At 35.9% G+C, this 17,454-nt stretch overlaps 1 protein-coding gene across 4 annotated transcripts in view; it reads left to right on the top strand.

The window, feature by feature from the left end:
* Positions 1-17,454, top strand: part of GSK3B (glycogen synthase kinase 3 beta) — a 269,348-nt gene that overhangs the window by 230,206 nt on the left and 21,688 nt on the right. For 2 of the 4 annotated variants that reach the window (XM_004480768.5, XM_058295766.2), the window contains 2 exons: positions 3,288-3,326; positions 5,963-6,149. In XM_004480768.5, the coding sequence (XP_004480825.1) occupies positions 3,288-3,326; positions 5,963-6,149 (226 nt within the window). The remainder of the gene's footprint in view (positions 1-3,287; positions 3,327-5,962; positions 6,150-17,454) is intronic. The other 2 variants (XM_004480769.5, XM_058295767.2) reach the window with 1 other exon arrangement.

Raw genomic sequence — 17,454 nt, forward strand, 5'->3', positions numbered from 1 at the left:
GCTGGGTATCATAAAAGACACAAAAGAAGTAAAATATATAGTCGTTATCCTTGAAAAGTTTACAGATAACTCAGTTAAAGCAAGTATTGAATAATACCAGATACCACATAACCACTGAATTGATTGTGTACTATATGTGTTCAGCAGTGCTCCAACCTCCAGTGAGGATGGTGGAGGGAAAAGGAAGCCTCCTGAAAGGTGGTAGAAGGACTTGAGCAGGTAGACTGTTGAAGGAGTATTAGGATTTGCTTAGATAGAGAGAAGATTAGATATTGTTGTAGCCTAGGACAGTATCCCTCTAGATGGGGAATTGTGGATCAAGAGGAAATAATCCTGTTATTGAGCAAAGGCCCGCCTGACTGCAGTAACTATTTTGTGACTAATGAAAGATTGAATTGGATAAATAGACATTTTAGTAAATCAAACTTATGCGTAGGCCTGTAGTTCTTCTTTAGCAGGGAATGATGTTATAGGAAGAAATTACATTGCATAGTTAGTGCAAATATAACATACATATATAATGTTTTTTACATGTATTAGAGCTCAGGAAATTCTTTCAGTTAATGCAAGTGAAATTCATTGCTGTCATGGCTATGAAAAGGATTTGCATGTTTTTTATGCACAACCTTCTTTACTTGCATTTAGGAACTGATATCTTAAAGCAAAAGTTGGGAAAACATCTTTCAGTAGGCTTGAGCTCTATTAGGTTTGTGTATCTGCCCTGTTAAATAGCAGTTTTACTTGACTTGCAGACTCTTAAAGTTGATATTCAGGAACTCTGTTAACCATTTTTTATAGCATTTAAAGTGAGTCAGATTACCTCCTACCTTTGTATGTCAGTGAATCATTAGATCAATGTATAAAAGCTTATAAATACTACCTTTAAGAATGTTTGTTTTTTAAACTAGAGTAGACTTAATTCATCTACTAGGTGTTGATTTCAGTTATTGAATTATGTAGTACACATAGCACCTGTGTAGATAAAGTTCTTTTCTTAATTAAACACTGCAACAAAATTAGCTGTTCACCAAATCCATGGCATTATCTCACTTTTAAACCTGTATTTTACAAATTGCAAATAATTTTGGGTGATTAATAGATGACTTGAAAGTCAATATTGGACTTGCTGGGTCAGGAGTTACTCATGGTTTATCAGATTTTAACACTGGGTGCTTGTATTTCTTGTATGACCAGTGTTGTACATTTATCACAATGAAAACTAGAGAGGTGTAGCTGTTTAGAACAGGCACAGCACTCATTCTTTGTTTAGCTAGATATTATCACTGCCCATAACCATGAAAAATAGGAATTTTTACATTGCTCTGGTTGGATGCTTATTACGATAGAATTGCTGAGAACTGATACTGTGAGAAGCAACTTAACTATATAGGCCTTAGTATGGTATATATGATTGTTCACAAATGGTTATTTTAAAGACTTGTGATTCAGTCATAACAGTTAGCCTCAGGCTGAAATTTGATGCTCAAAGTCTATTCTAGAACATGTAGGGGGGGAATTGCCTCTGTCATTTTTTATTTATCCAAATGCAAATTTATTTTGAATAATTCTTCATTTTAGGACTTGTTTGCATTTGTTCAATGCCACAGAGACTTTCTTTTTGAAAAAATGAACTTTTTCTGTTAGTTTATGCTATGGACTAGTATTTGTGATGAGAGTTGATATTTGTTTCAATTTGAGAAAATGAGTTGCTGCACAGTTGAGGTAGTATTTGAATCACTTAAAAGTTCATGTCAGTGTTTTGGTTCTTTTAAATTTTCCCTTTTTTTCTTTTGCTTATGTTTTGTTTTTGTTTTTGTTCTTTTTTGTTTTACTTACTTTTGCTTTTAATTTAGTTTTTAAAGGAATGGGTATTTGGGGATCTTCGTGGCCTTGCTACATATTTGGCTGGCCATATTTAGTCTGCGCACTAATTGTTAGTTGGCCCAGTTGAATCTTATTTTGTGCTCTCAGTTCTTTTAGTCTGGTTTTCTATTTTTGTCTACCTGGTTTTGTTTTAGTTCATGAGAGATTTTTATTCTGATGGGCCGGATTTTAATCCATGTACTAAATTTTAGTTTGCAGACTAAAAGTAATCCGCGGATTATTTAGTTTTATAAAATATTTAATTCCCCCACTGGAAACTATCTTTAAAGAATATTGAATTCTCTTAGAATAGCCAAGGGAGTTCACGGCTACTGGTGCGTTCTGCCATTTTTGTTCTCAATACCTAGACATAATAGACCCTACTACCTCCCTTGCATATTTGGCTCCGTTGTGCCTAGGTGTTGGTGCACATTAGTATGCATATCACCTGTAACTGTGACTGTCCCTTAATTGTATTGCTTATTGTATATATTTTTGTTTAGCTTTTGGTGGGTGAATTGGCATATTTGCAGATGGAACTGTGTTGAATTTGTAGTGCTCAATAAAGGCGCAGGACTTTTTTTTCTTCAGTGAGTTATTCAAAAAAGGAAAGAATGTTCTATATTTATTTTTTCTAAGTAATGGGTGCAAGGGTATGAGGGGGCAAAGCCCACAGTAGAAAAAAAGTAAGTTTATACCCGCACTCCTGAGGTTATACATTAGTTTCCTGAAGAGTCCTAAGGAATTGAGAATGTCAGCAAATAGACATCTTTTAGCAGGGAAGTCAATCCAAAATGAAGAATAATCCGCGGTGGCCTGATCTGTTCTTAGTTCACACAAATTAAAAATATCTGGCTTGAAATCTGTAATAAATTAAATATATTATTTCTTTCCTGGCATCACTAATAATTTAGTGGAAAAATGTTTATACTGTGTCACTAGAACACATTAATAGAAAAAAATTAACATATTGGGAACTCCTATCTTTAAAAGCAAGCTAATGTGCCCCTTCTCAGCCATGTCTATGGACATTGAATCCAGGTCGTAGAGGACCAAACACTTTGCTTTGGGAACTTTACTTCTAGATTTCATTTTGATTTTAACTTTTTTTGGTTTTGTATTTTTTTAATAAACGCACTGGCATTTGGAACATAATAAACTAAAATTAAAATGTTTCTTTACTATGCCTCACCACTGTGCAATCGAACTTTTTTTTTTTGCATACACTGTGGCGAAATAATTTTTAAAACTTGGACTTGCTACTGTGGAGACTGATGTTTAAAGTTTATAACTGTATAAACATTTTCTATGTCCCCCCACACCATGGATTTCTTATAACATTGGATATATTTTTCCTTGCTGGACTATTCTCTTTTGGATTGACTTCCCCTGTTTGGATTATTTCACTGCATTATCATCTTTAGGATTCATCAGGAACAGGACATTTCACCTCAGGAGTGCGGGTATGTACTTAATTTTTTCTTCCCAAAATTTCAGGGCAGGTCTATGAAACTAGGGAATACCTTTTTTTTTTTTTTGAAAGACTAAGCAATTATTCATTCTTGCTATCTAACAGTAACAACAATGTAAATAGCTATGTTTTTTTTTTCATTCATTGTTTGACACAGATTTTGCTTATGGCCTGTTTAGATAGTCAGCCTCCTGGGTGATTTATTGACATCTAGATTGAATTGTTCAGGCATTGTAAGGTTTTAAAATAATTATTCTTATAAAAATAGATATTAATGAAGATCCATGTAAACAGGTTCTGAGTTAAGGAATTTAAGTGAGCAAGGAATGAAGCAGCAGCAGAAACGTCTTTATAAAAAGCCAAATTTCAGTAATAGTTGTTTTTGTTTTTTTTTTAAGACACAGAGATAGTTTAAGAGAGCTGTTTTCTAGTTTGGTCCAATAACTTTTGGATGTTGCATGCTATTATGCCCTGTATTATGGGCAAAGCCTGAACTCCAGAAAGCACTGATTTTTTTTTTTTTTTTTTAAGGCACTGAGTTTTGACCCCACATAATTTTCCATTTAACCTTTATGCATAGAGTACTAAACCAAGACTTTTCTCATCATGGATCTCTGAAAGAGCTTAGAGTAGCAGTGGATACTTAAAAAAAAAAAAAAAAAAAAGTCAGGTTAAGTCTTGATTTTAATGGATATTCTTGGAGTGAATTATTTTCTTTGTTGTTTTTATCTCTTTGACTCTATGAGTTAGGACTGTCTGACAAAATCCACTAGTATATGCCTTAGTACCAACATAATCATTTATAAGATACCAAAAAGATTTGGTTCCCTTTTTTTAAATTAGCATAAATAAGTTTACAGTACTGACTGGTTTATTAATAGTTTAACACAAAATAATCGTGAATGTAACCTGAAATTTCTTCATTTTAAATATACTCATTGTCCAGCAAGAAATAACTTATTTCTACTTTTGGTGTTACTATTGATTCTACTGTTATGCTCCCATATTGGTAGAAAAGCATTTTGGATTAGCCTAGCTAGCAAAATAAATTCAAATTCGTGTACTATCAAATAAATGCATACTACCTACAGGGATGAAAATGTCAGTAGTGTTAACACGCTGATTATTTTCTTTTACATTCTAGATTTGATTTTGGACTTTGGGAGCAAGAGCAGTTGGGGGTCGAATAACCAAGAACAGTGGAAGATCTAAACATTTCAAATAATACCGTAACTTTCAGGTTCCCTCAAATAGGGCAAGTCAAAGTTCTCAAAAAGAAAGCTACTTTAGACAATAAAGAGAGCTTCTGACGTTGCCAATAATTGCCTAAGACTTTTTAAGTCCTGAAATAAATTTCTAAGATGTCCTACTCAGTCCAGTTGCTCGATTTCCATGAAAAGTATCTTTATCAATAATAAACGTGTAAAAAAGCTATCTCACTGTTGAAAGTACTCTTATAAATAGTATCTTGAAAATCGAATGGACTGGATGGTTGTGACTAGTTCTCTAACCTTAGCCTAAATGAATAGCCAGATTTTTTAGGAGCCATTCTCATTAGGAAACCTTGTTCTCCCAGCCTTCTCTATGCCCTCTCACAATCCATGTGTCTTTTCCTCACATGTTGATATATTTCCCTCTATTTATATATGATTGTCTTTATGTCTGTCCACCTCCACTTCCTCCTTTATTTGAATATTCTTCCTATCAAGGGGTATATATTTCTATTTTTCTTTAGTTTCAAAGGCATTCTTTCCATCTGTTTGTGTTCATTTTTATTTTTTCCCCTTGTTTTATTCTTTAACTGGCCATAATTTAGAATATATATTTTCATAGTTTGATGTATTGATTAGTAAGAGTTTTACACAAATGGGTGGAAATCTTTTTATTCCTTTGAACAAAAATAATTACATTTTAACTCAGTAACTATTGGGTAACTTTTTCTGAGGGTAAATGACCCTTTATGATAGACAAATTTTTCTCTCTCATTAAAACCTTAACATATTCATTCAAATCAAATGAGGGTAATCTGGCTATATTTATAATAACAGCTACTTGAAAAAACAATATCAGACATTTTGTCAAATTCTAGATATTCAGGAATTTGTCCAAGTAATGACAGACTTTGACTATTGGGGAGATAATACCAAATCATTAGCATTTATAGACCTAGAGTAAAGAGCTTTCTTTTTTTTTCTTTTGAAGATATTGATTGCCAGATTCAAACAGTGATAGGCATTATTAGCAGTTGTTCTGTTAAAAACATACAAAAGGAGGCAACTTTTTATCTACTGCAGCAACATTCAAAGATTTTAAAATGTTTTTGTATTCTTCTAGTTGTACCTTGCCTCCAGAATTTCTCACATGTCTGCCATTTTTGGTATGCATGTTTGCTTGTATGATTTATGTTTAGCATACTTAGATTTTTGCCATTTCCCCCAGTTTTTTCTCTGAAGCTTTTCTCCTAGCAATTCACCCAGTGTGGGTGACTCTTTTAATTCTAGAAGGCTACTTTCCCAAATGCAACCATGCTTTTGTACGTGGTGAGAATTAACTCAGTACTCAGAGGGTTATTGACTTAGATTCTTGCAGTAAAACATTAATTGTTCTTTCCCATTTTTTGTACTTCAGGTCTTCCGACCCCGAACTCCACCAGAGGCAATTGCACTCTGTAGCCGTCTGCTGGAGTATACACCAACTGCCCGATTAACACCACTGGAAGCTTGTGCACATTCTTTTTTTGATGAACTACGGGACCCAAATGTCAAACTACCAAATGGGCGAGACACACCTGCACTCTTCAATTTCACCACTCAAGGTAATTTCAAACACTTTTTACCTTTTTTAAGGAAGCTGCATACTGGGTGTGAAATTATGCTCTTAATTAAAATCTGTGGAGGACAGACATGAGCTTATTAAGTACATATGCAAGTAGGAAGCATCCTTTCTAACTACTTATTAGGCCACTATTTGTATGATTAGGAACAAAATAGTGGCAGGTAAAATTTTTCAAATAGGCATAGCTTCTCTAACTTTAAGCAGATAATATATTTTGGCATTTGGGAGTAAGTTATAGACATTTCACTGAGTTAGGTTTATCACTAGTAAGACTAACGTGCGATTTAACCTTTAGTTTTAATCTGAAACTTAAAATACTAGCATCTCTTGCTTCCCAAGGATTCGTATCAATTTTTAAACCTGAATTAAATTGATAATTGATAGCTATATCTGTATAAATTCAGTTAACTTACATACAGGGGAGAACTAGTGTCCTACAAACCCTTTTTGAGAACTTATTCAAGGATTGTAGACAGAGAAGTTACCATCCCTTTTGGGGCTTGGCACCATTGTTGTCACTGAGAAAACATTGAAAGAGAAACTGAGTTTGTGCGTTGACAGTTTCTGAAAGACCTGGGAATAGTTGTTGTTCCTTTACCACTTCTTTGTTCACTTTTCATTTCTTTCTTATTTATACCCTTAAGTGATTCATTCAGTCAGCCACCCTGCCTCTGATGATGAAATTTTCTTCTTAAAGTGAGCATAGAGAGTGTACAATTCTTTGGATATAAATCAAGCAGTAGTTGATTGGTTAGTAAGTCTAGTCAACCTAAAAAATATAGAAGAGAGATAGAGAGCATTCTGTGACCAGGAAATAGATATATTCCCTTTATTCTAATATGCAGGATTTTGCCCCCATTTAAAGTTTTCATAATTGAATATGGAAAAACTCACTGCACAAGTAGTTGCTGTGGAAGACCTGAGTTGATAGTAAAATAGACTTGGATGGTTCAGCTGACTGTAAATGTAAGTTGTCAGTATAATGTAACTACTAGCAATGCTAATACCATATTAAACTACATTAATTAAAGAACTAGTAATAAATGTTAAATAAAAGGACTATTAATTCTGACTATTTAGAAATGATCAGAAAACAACTGGAATGTTGTTTTATGTCCTGGCTTTCCCATTTTAAGAAAAATATTAATGAATGTGAATTAGGGTATACAAGGGAACAGAATTGAATATAGAGCCTAGAGACCAGCAAACTTTTAAGAGACTCCTGATAGCTGTCTAAAAATATCCCCAGGAGTGTCTTATAAAGAAAGAAGTAGATGTCGTCTTTTTCTCTGCATTGCAAAATTGAAAATAGTGGCAGACAGAGAGCTATACACATTTGGGTTTATTATAGTAATCCCCAATCCTTAGCACAAATAGGGAATTAAGTCACATCACTGATGAATTGGTGAAGAATTTTTCAATTGCTTGACAATGGAACAAATTATTTTCAAAATATTGATCTCTACCTAGAGGTGTTCGGGAAAAGGCTGGATGATATAAGATATTATAGATAGGATTACGCCATTTTGGTAGAAGATTCTTCGTGGCCTCTTCCAGAGTAAAGAGTTTGTTATTCCATGTCATATGCTAAGTTTTAGATCTCTTAAGAAAATACATTTTATTCTTAATCCTTGTTACTTTGGTTTTAATCAAGAGTAACACAGGTAGATTGAAGAAAATTTTGGAAATCATAAGAAGTATAGAAAAAATTAAAATCATAGTCCTACAGTAATCACTTTTACCATTAAAACAATCATTTTTAGCATTTTATGATGTAGCTCTTCTCAGTCTTTCTTCTAACATAAATACTGATAATCCTGAATATGAAGTGATGCTCTATCTTCCTGTTAAGAAGATCCCAAGAAGATATTTTGGTCTACTCGAATATATTTGCAATTATGTATGTAAAAGATTATATGTTAAGAATTGTGCCTTTTTACATTCCAAATTTCATGAATGTTTTATGCAAACTCTTCGTAAGTATGTTTTACATCTGTCTTTACCATCCATAGAACTACTTTTTTGAACCCTCGATCGTAGTTTTTTAGGTTACATCACCTAAATTTTCTGATATGAAATACTTTTTGTATCTGTATGAGGCACAGTGGAGTTTTCATCCTGTTAACTAGTAGAATCAACTATAATGTCCATAGAAACCCCTCAAGATTGTTATGATACTTCAACTTTTTTAAACTAAAGGTTCAGGGGGAGTGGGGGCGGGGGGAGTGTTGCTGTGGGGGGAGTGGTGGGGTGGGGGTGGTGGGGGTGAATGGGGACCTCATATTTTTTTAATGTAATATTTTTTAAAAATGAATTTTAAAAAGTTTCAGTATAAAGACTAAAAATTCAAAATCTTGCATACATATGTAATATTTACCGTAATTTTTTTAAAATAATTATTTTAGTTTGGTATTTCAAAGTATTTGTAAGTGTGCATTTGTCTTTGAGAGTTTGAAGGGTATGTGGTGTATATTTGAATGCAGTTTATGTAGACAAGGTATAGTTTCTGTGGCTATCAGATACTATGGATATCAATGAGTTTTGGTATCTATTCCAGTGGGCCTTGTGAATATATCATTGAAATCATTTTTCATGAAACTAAATGTATTAAATTTAAAGTGTAATCGTTTTTAGATTAAGACCCTCTTTTTTTTAAAGTGTTAAAATGTCTTGTCTTGGCAGCCATTTTTAAACTGGGCTGTGACCACATAGTAGGACTTATCTTCCTGTCCTTCTAGATCAGTATTGCTCTTGAACGGTGTTTCCATATAAGGACACAGCTGTCTAGGAAAGAGGTGTTATTTATTTATTTATTTATTTTAAAGATTTATTTTTTCCTTTCTCTCCCCTTTCCCCTCCCCCGCCCCAGTTGTCTGTTCTCTGTGTCTATTTGCTGCATGTTCTTCTTTGTCCGCTTCTGTTGTTGTCAGCAGCATAGGAATCTGTGTTTCCCTCTGTGGCGTCATCTTGTTGTGTCAGCTCTCCATGTGTGCGGCGCCATTTCTGGGCAGGCTGAACTTTCTTTCGCGCTGGGCAGCTCTCCTTACGGGATGCACTCCTTGCGCCATCAGGCTCCCCTACGCAGGGACACCCCTGCGTGGCATGGCACTCCTTGCGCATATCAGCACTGTGCATGGGCCAGCTCCACACGGGTCAAGGAGGCCCAGGGTTTGAACCGCAGACTTCCCATGTGGTAGATGGATACCCTAACCACTGGGCCAAGTCCGCTTCCGGAGATGTTATTTAATGTCATTTTTTTCTAATTTTGGAGCAGTGTTCCCAAATGGTGATCATATCTTACTAAGGTAAAGATATAACTGTTGTGTAAATGCGACTTTAAAGCACACACTAGTTAGTATTTAATGTCTGATTAGAATAAAAATGGGTAATATAAAGGTTAAAGAAGGAGAACCAATACCCTAGTTGTTTGTATATCTAGAGTCCAGAGATAAGAAACATTGACTGAGTGGAGTAGGGGGAAGATTGTTGAGGTTCTGCTGTGGATTAGGCAGCATAAAACTCCTCTGTCCTGGATGTTGTTATGGGGGGAGGAGTGTGGTGAGGAGGGTGGGGGGTATTTGGGGACCTCATATTTTTTTAATGTAACATTAAAATAAATAAAGACAAATAAATAAATGACAAAAACAAACTCTCCTCCATCCTCACAACAAATTTTTAATGAAGTCTGTACTACTTCCTCAAAATAATAGAAAGATAATCCCTGATTTGTATATAGTATATGATAAGTAAATGTTTGAATGACTGACACATGCCACTTTAAATAAGCATAATATCCATTAATTAATTCAACCAGTATTTATTGGGCATTTCTAATTTTTCCTTTAGTTTTTGTTGCTGTAATTAGAAAAATAACCTGCCATGAACAGAACTATGAAGATTAAACACCTGAATAAAATAAAGTGTTACACTAAAGTAAAACTTAGAACAAAGCTAACTGCAACTTGGTACTTCTTACTTGTGCCATGGAGTAACTAGCTATAAATTGTAATTAGTATCATTTTCATGTAATGAAAGCAGAAATTTCCATTATTAGCTAGAGGAAGGAGAAAGATAAGCAGATATGGGACAGAAAACTTGGAGATCATTCTGACCTTCTGGGTCCATAACTCAGGAGAATTGCCAGACCTCTCATTTTTCTACCACTGAGTCCTCAATATTCTAAGAGCCCCTGACTGGCAGTTTTATATTCATACAGACATTAGAAACAGAACAGACCTTTGGCAACACCCGTTCTCTTCCTTTCCTCCTGTCATTGGATCTCAAAAATTGGACATTAGCTTAATCAGACTTTAGGAAGCAGGTGGAATCAGGTAAATTCAGCAAGGATCAATTTCTCTTATTCTCAAATTCCTTGCCTATTTCAAGAATTGAGTATAATTAGTGTAGCAGTTTGATAGGGTTATGAATTCCAAAAATAGTTACTGGATTATGTTTGTAATCTGTTCTGTATCTGGGTGTGATTAAGTTATGATTAGGGCTTTGATTGGGCCACATCATTAGGGTGTTGAGTCCCTGCCTGTTTTTGAGTATAGGCTCACAGACAAAAGGCATGGCAAAGGCCAGAGTTGAGAGTCTTTGATGTTCGAGTTTGATGTTGAAGCCTTAAGCTGCAGTCCCAGGAAGTAAGCACACAGAAGAAAGAGAAACAAACCCCAGAAAGAAATGGACCCTGAGCCCAGAAAGAAGCAAGCCCTGGAAAGAGAGGAGCCCAGGAAGCCTGAACTCTTGCAGATGTTGGCAGCCATCTTGCTCCAAAATGTGGAAATAGACTTTGGTGAGGGAAGTAACTTATACTTTATGACCTGATATCTGTAAGCTCCTACCCCAAATAAATACCCTTTATAATGACCAGCAGATTTCTAGTATTTTGCATCAGTACCCCTTTGACTGACTAATAAAATTAGGAACAAGTTGTTTTTGTATGCTTAAAAGTATGTCTCCCCCTAATTCACCACACACATCTCCAGTTTTCTTCTCAATATGTATAAAATTTTACCAATTGATATTATTTGAGAAAGCAGTTTCCCAAGGGTATGGAAGTGGGGGGTGGGGAGTGTGGAGAGGTTTTCAACCATTTACATTAGTATGGTTTATTTTGAAGAGTTTATTTCCTACCACTTAGCTGAATTATCAGAGAGAATAATAGTTTAGTGGGACGATAAGGGGGAGTGGTGCCATATTGGCTAGGGTAAAAGCAATAATTTTTAAACCCTGGGACGGATGCTGGATGTTGTGTGTCCTTTCATGGCCCACTGGGTGGACTGGGGGAGAGAGTGGACTACAATGTGGACCACTGTCCAGGTAGTGCAGCAGTGCTCCAGAATGTCTTCGCCAGGTGCAGTGGATGTACTGCAGTGATGAAAGAGGTTGTTGGTGTGGGAGGGGGGATGGGTGGGGTAGGGGTATATGGGACCTCATATTTTTTAATGTAACATTTAAAAGAAAATAAAGAAGAAAAAAATTTTTTAAAACCCTGGGGAACTGCTTGAAAGTTAACATAGGATATTCGGGGCAGCCAGAGAGCAATATGCAGTCTCAGACAGTGGATATCTTGGAGTGTAGAGACAAGAGTATCTGGAAATAAAGATAACAAATATTAATGACAAATAGTAATAACTGTGTTCAAGACTTTAGGCTCTGATTATCATTTATACGTAAGAATACTTATAATTTTCCCTGAGATTATTTGGACCACTGTGCTGCTTTGGCCATACCCTTGAGAAGAGAGTGGGTGGGATGGTACAGAAACAAATAAAAGCTAACATTATGACTTAAAGTTCTGCATGTTGTTTGGGCGCATATGCTTCCAGAAGACCAGAGCATGGGTGGTATATGCTATATAACCAAGGCAATAAATAGATGCAGCATTGTATAGTGGAAAGAGTAAGTCAGGTGTATAGTATAGTTTCTCTCTAACTAGTTGTTAGAGATGAGGCCAAGGCACTATCTCTAACTGAATTTTTTCATTAATAAAAGAAAGATTAAAGGATATCCAAAGATGCTTCCAGCTGCAGAATTGATTATAAAAATGAGTTGACTTCAGAGACAAAAACTGAGAAGTTAAGCTGAAGATGTAGACCAGGTTAGGGTTGAGGTTTATAAAATCTTGCTGTAAATGAATACAGAAAAACAGACTACTTTCTTTAGATTTTTTTTTTTTTAGATAGGGGGGCCAGGGATTAAACCCGGGACCTCATATGTGGGAAACCAGTCCTCAATCCCTGAACCACATTGGCTCTCCTGAGTTTTTCATTTGTTTTGTTTGTTGTTTTATGTGTGTGTGTGAGGCATCAGGAACTGAACCCAGGACCTCCCTTTTGGGAAGGAGGCACTCAACTGCTATATCTGATTCCAGCAGTATAATTTTTAAATGTCTGAAAAGGTTGTTTTTAATTGAATTAAAGAACTCATAGTATGCTTTATTTATTTTACTTAAGAATGGAGATCTGAATATAACCATTTCAGATTACTGAAGCTTATTCTTTTTAATCATCAAAACTCTAAAAATACTAACATTTTGCTAGAAAAATTCCTAAATATTTCTCTACTACAAATGTAGTACACTGAAGGTATTCAGGTATATTTTGGTGACTGGTATAAATTGTTATGCTCCCTATTGGTCATTTCCAAGGCCAGAGCAGTCATGAGTTTTGTGCACATACAACATAGTCCTCACACTAAACATTACCAATATAATCAAGCAGCAGGAATATGCCTTGTAATTTGTTTACTATTTGTCTAATCTAATTAATGTAGTGTTTTTTTTAATTTTCCAAGTAAGTGTGGAATATGTAATTCGTGTTAGGAACTTGGTCAGGAATTTCCTGGCACAGAAATTGTTAGCAAAGAAAAGGAAAAATTATGATGGGTTTATTAATTTATCTAAAAAAAAAAAAAAAAACAGAAAAGCAATAGTAGAATTCGGTAATGTGTGAAATCAAGGTACACCATCCTAGCATTTGAATTACTATTCAAAAAAAAGTACACAGAGGATCAAAATGGCAGAGTAGGAAGCTTCAGGGCTCTTTTTCAAAACTACAGAAGACTGTTAATGGATTGCAGTAACAAGGCAAGCAGCAAATCAAGAAAAAGGCTACTCAGAAGGGGTTGGATCTCATGGCACCCTGGCTGGCCCCTCCCCCACCCCTCACTGGCTTGGCATATAGTACAGGTCCCTGGTCCCAGTCCCAGAGGGAGCAGAGTAACCATATATGTCTTGCCCAGTTTGTGTCATGATGGCCTGAGAAACTCTAGAACTTACTGTGCATATAGATAGCAGCTCACTGAGTTCTCTTACACAACACTACAGGAGAACAGTCAAGTGCATGCCTGGCAAGGGATTGCTTGCTGATAGACATACAGTGCCTGGGACCATGAGGAAATTGTTTCCGAGGGAAGAGGAGACATTCAAGATAGTATAAATGGGGAAAATCAAATTCTAGGGCCGCACACACACATGCTAAAAACAAGACACATACAGAAAGTACAGAAAAAAGGACACAGAAAGGATGAGGGAGGCCCCAAAACTTTGAGCCTGGAGCTATTCTGGAAACTCACTGTACAGATAAGATCTGACAGAGAGCACTCACAAATCATCCTACAAAGATTGGGGAAGGTGTTTCTTATTTTTTGTTTTGTTTTTCCTTTTTGGCTCCTCCTGGTAATCAAGGAAAACTCATAACACTGGCTGAGTACAAGCTTAAGGAACCAGGTGCCTCAGAGTCTAAATCCTAGTGATAACACACTAAAATATCAAAATATCCAAGTTTCAACAAAAGGTTATAAAACACACACATACATACATACACACATACACCCAGGATGGATCCAGGCAAAGCAAATGATTAAAACATTAGAAATCGTCAGTGAGAAGGATCATACCCAAGACAAAGACTTGGCGGGGAGAAAATGGTCCTAAATATGCTCAAAGCACTAAAGGAAAACATGAATAAAGAACTAAAGGAAATCAGAAGAACAAGAGATTAAACAATAGGGAGATGGTAATTATGAAAGGAGCCAAACAGAGATGAAGACCACAGTAATAGAAATTTAAAATTCCCTGGAGGAGTTCAACAGCGGATTGGAGCTAGCCAAAGAAAGAAGCAGTGAATTTGAAGATGAAGCCATTGAAATTATCCAGTCTGAGGAGCAGAAAGAGGAATGAATGAAGAAAAGTAAACAGAGCTGAGGAATCTGTGAGATACCTTCAAGCATACCTTCTGGGGAGTCCGAGAAGGAGAAGAAAGAAAGGGGCAGAGAGGATATTCAAAGAAATAATGCTAAAAAAACTTACTAAATTTAGTAACAACAACAACAAAACATAAATACATACCCAGCATACCCCACAAACTTTCCAAACAGGATAAACCCAAATAGACCCACCCTGCCATGCCATGTTATAATCAAACTGTTGAACGCCAGAAATAAAGAGACTTCTGAATGCTGCAAGAGAGAAGCAGTGTGTCATACATACAAGGGAACCTCAATAAAATTAAGTGTGAATTTCTCATTGGAAACCATGGCAGCAAGGAGACAATGGGACATTCGAAGAACTGACAGCAAAATCTACCAACCAAGAATTCACCTGGTAAAACTGTCTTTAAAAAATCAGGTAGGGGGGAAACGGACTTTGGCCCAGTGGTTAGGGCGTCCGTCTACCACCTGGGAGGTCCGCGGTTCAAGCCCCGGGCCTCCTTGACCCATGTGGAGCTGGCCCATGCGCAGTGCTGATGCGCGCAAGGAGTGCCGTGCTACACGGGTGTCCCCCGCGTAGGGGAGCCCCACGCACAAGGAGTGCACCCATAAGGAGAGCCGCCCAGCGCGAAGGAGGGAGCAGCCTGCCGAGGAATGGCGCCGCCCACACTTCCTGTGCCGCTGACGACAACAGAAGCGGACAAAGAAACAAGACGCAGCAAAAAAGACAGAAAACAGACAACCCGGGGAGGGAAGGGGAATTAAATAAATAAAATAAATAAATCTTAAAAAAAAAAAAATCAGGTAGGGATTAAGACATTACTGTATAAGCAAAAGGTGAGGGAGTTCATCACCACTAGGTGGGCCCTATAAGAAATGCTAGAGGGAGTTCTGCAGGTTGAAAAGAAAGGTCAATAAACAAATTTTGAAGCTGCATGAAGAAATAAACACCTCCAGTAAAAATAATGACATGGGTAGATATAAATACCAGTACAATTGTATTTTAGGTTTGTAACTCCACTTTTTCTTCCTATAGGATGTAAAAGGCAAATGCATACAATATAATGATAAATTGATGGTTTTGGACTCATAATGTATAAATAAGTAATTTTTAACAAGAACTACATAAAGATAGAGGGGCATAGGAACATGGCTTATGTATGCTATTGAAGTAAAATTGGTATTGAAGCAAACAAGATTATTATAGATATCAGATGTTCAGTTTAAGCCCCATGGAAGCCACAAAGAAAATATCAGAGAATATGCAAACTCATAGAGACAGAAAATAGAGTACAGGTTACCAGGAATGGAGGGCAGGACTAATGGAGAGCTAATGCAAATTGAGTATAGAGTTTCTCTTTGGGGTAGAAGGAAAGTTTTAGTAATGAATAGCTGTAAGCAACATTGTGAATGTGCTTAATCCCACTGAATGGTATACTTGGGATGGTTTGGGTGGGAAGATTTGTTGTGCTTCCACAATTGAAAAAAATTAACTAAAGAGATAACTCTTGACTCATAAGAGTTAAATGTAGTATATGATACTGGATGGAATCTAAGAATGGAAGACAAAAGGCTCAAAAAGACATTACTGGGTCAGAAGAAAAAAATGGAATATAGAATGTAAGCTTTATATCAATGTTAAATTTCTTGAACATGATAACTGTACTTAAGGTGATTACATAAATAAGTATCCTTGTTCATAGGAGAAGTACCTGGAAGAAGTATGTCTGTAAGGATTTATGATGGATGGAACCTGCTCTCAAATGTTCAGAAGTTAACAAAATGATACACCAAAGGTGGCAAAATGTTAAAATTGGTATATTTTACCACCACCAGGGGGTTGGGTGGGTGGGAGAGGAGTATGTTAGAGTTTTTTATGGGTTTGTATTATTTTTGCAACTGTCCAGTAAATTTGAAAATTTCACAGATGAATGGGTACCCTATTGTTGAGTAACTTGAACCTTTTTATGAACAAAGATAAATAACAGCTTTATCTGGACAACTACTGGCAATTTCATATATTTATATAAGAATTCTAATATACACATGAGGACCTCAGACTATTTTAAAAGAAAAAGTCTGCCTCTTGTATTGACTCCTTTCTGATCTGCCTGAAATACTCTCTCAAAGCTGACAATGATGATTGATACTTTATTACACCCCTCTGAGATAAGGTCTGTTCACTAAAGGGTTGATTTCTTCCTTCTGTTTCACACATTGATTGCTACTCAAATTTGTTCTCAACTCTCACACAACATAGTTTGAATTAATACATGTACCCTCCCCTGGGGGGCAGCAGGGCGGGAGGAAGAACTAGGAAAGGTTCTTACCTGCCCCTTCTTAACAATAAATTTAGGATCTTATACTTGGAAGAATAGAAACTTTAGATTAAAGGAAAGTTCAGGTTTTCCAACTAGATTTGGGCATTGTTTTGTTTTTCCATTTAAAAAGATTGCTTTATCAGGCAGTTAGGTATGGTTGAATTTATTCAGTTTGTCTTTTCTTGGGAATTTTTATGCTATAGTTTGCAGTGTAAATAACAATACATTAAAATTTAAAGAAGTTTAAACATTTGATTTGCGCATCTATTTCAGTTGTTTGATAGCTATTTTAAAAATAATTTTCATTTCGTTTAAATTGTGCATTATTAAAATGTTTGATTGTGGAATACACATGATTGAAACACTTAAAACATCCTTAATGTTCCTTAAAAACCTATTATGTAGTTTTGTTGTTTTTTTAATGAATAGTTTCATCACATGCAATTGGTTGAAGAAATTCTTACCATCTGTTCACTTTTCTAAAGCCATTTTCTCTGAGGTGTCTCAGTCTGTCTCTTACCTTTCTGCCTTTCAGTTTCCTCTCAATTCTCTAAAATGAGCCCCACTCCAATATTATAGGCTTCCTTATTGCCTTAATTATTTCCCTACTCTAAAGTTTAGGGCACGTATTTAGAAAATAGTTAACTTACTTTTCACTTTCAGTCTCTTCTGCATTCAGTCCTCCTCCTCTGCCTTCAAGCATTCATAATCTCTTCCTGATTCTGAAAAGTTGTATTGTTTGGTGTTTCT

The sequence above is a fragment of the Dasypus novemcinctus genome, chromosome 4, assembly GCF_030445035.2.
Source record: "Dasypus novemcinctus isolate mDasNov1 chromosome 4, mDasNov1.1.hap2, whole genome shotgun sequence".
Taxonomy (NCBI): Eukaryota; Metazoa; Chordata; class Mammalia; order Cingulata; family Dasypodidae; genus Dasypus; species Dasypus novemcinctus.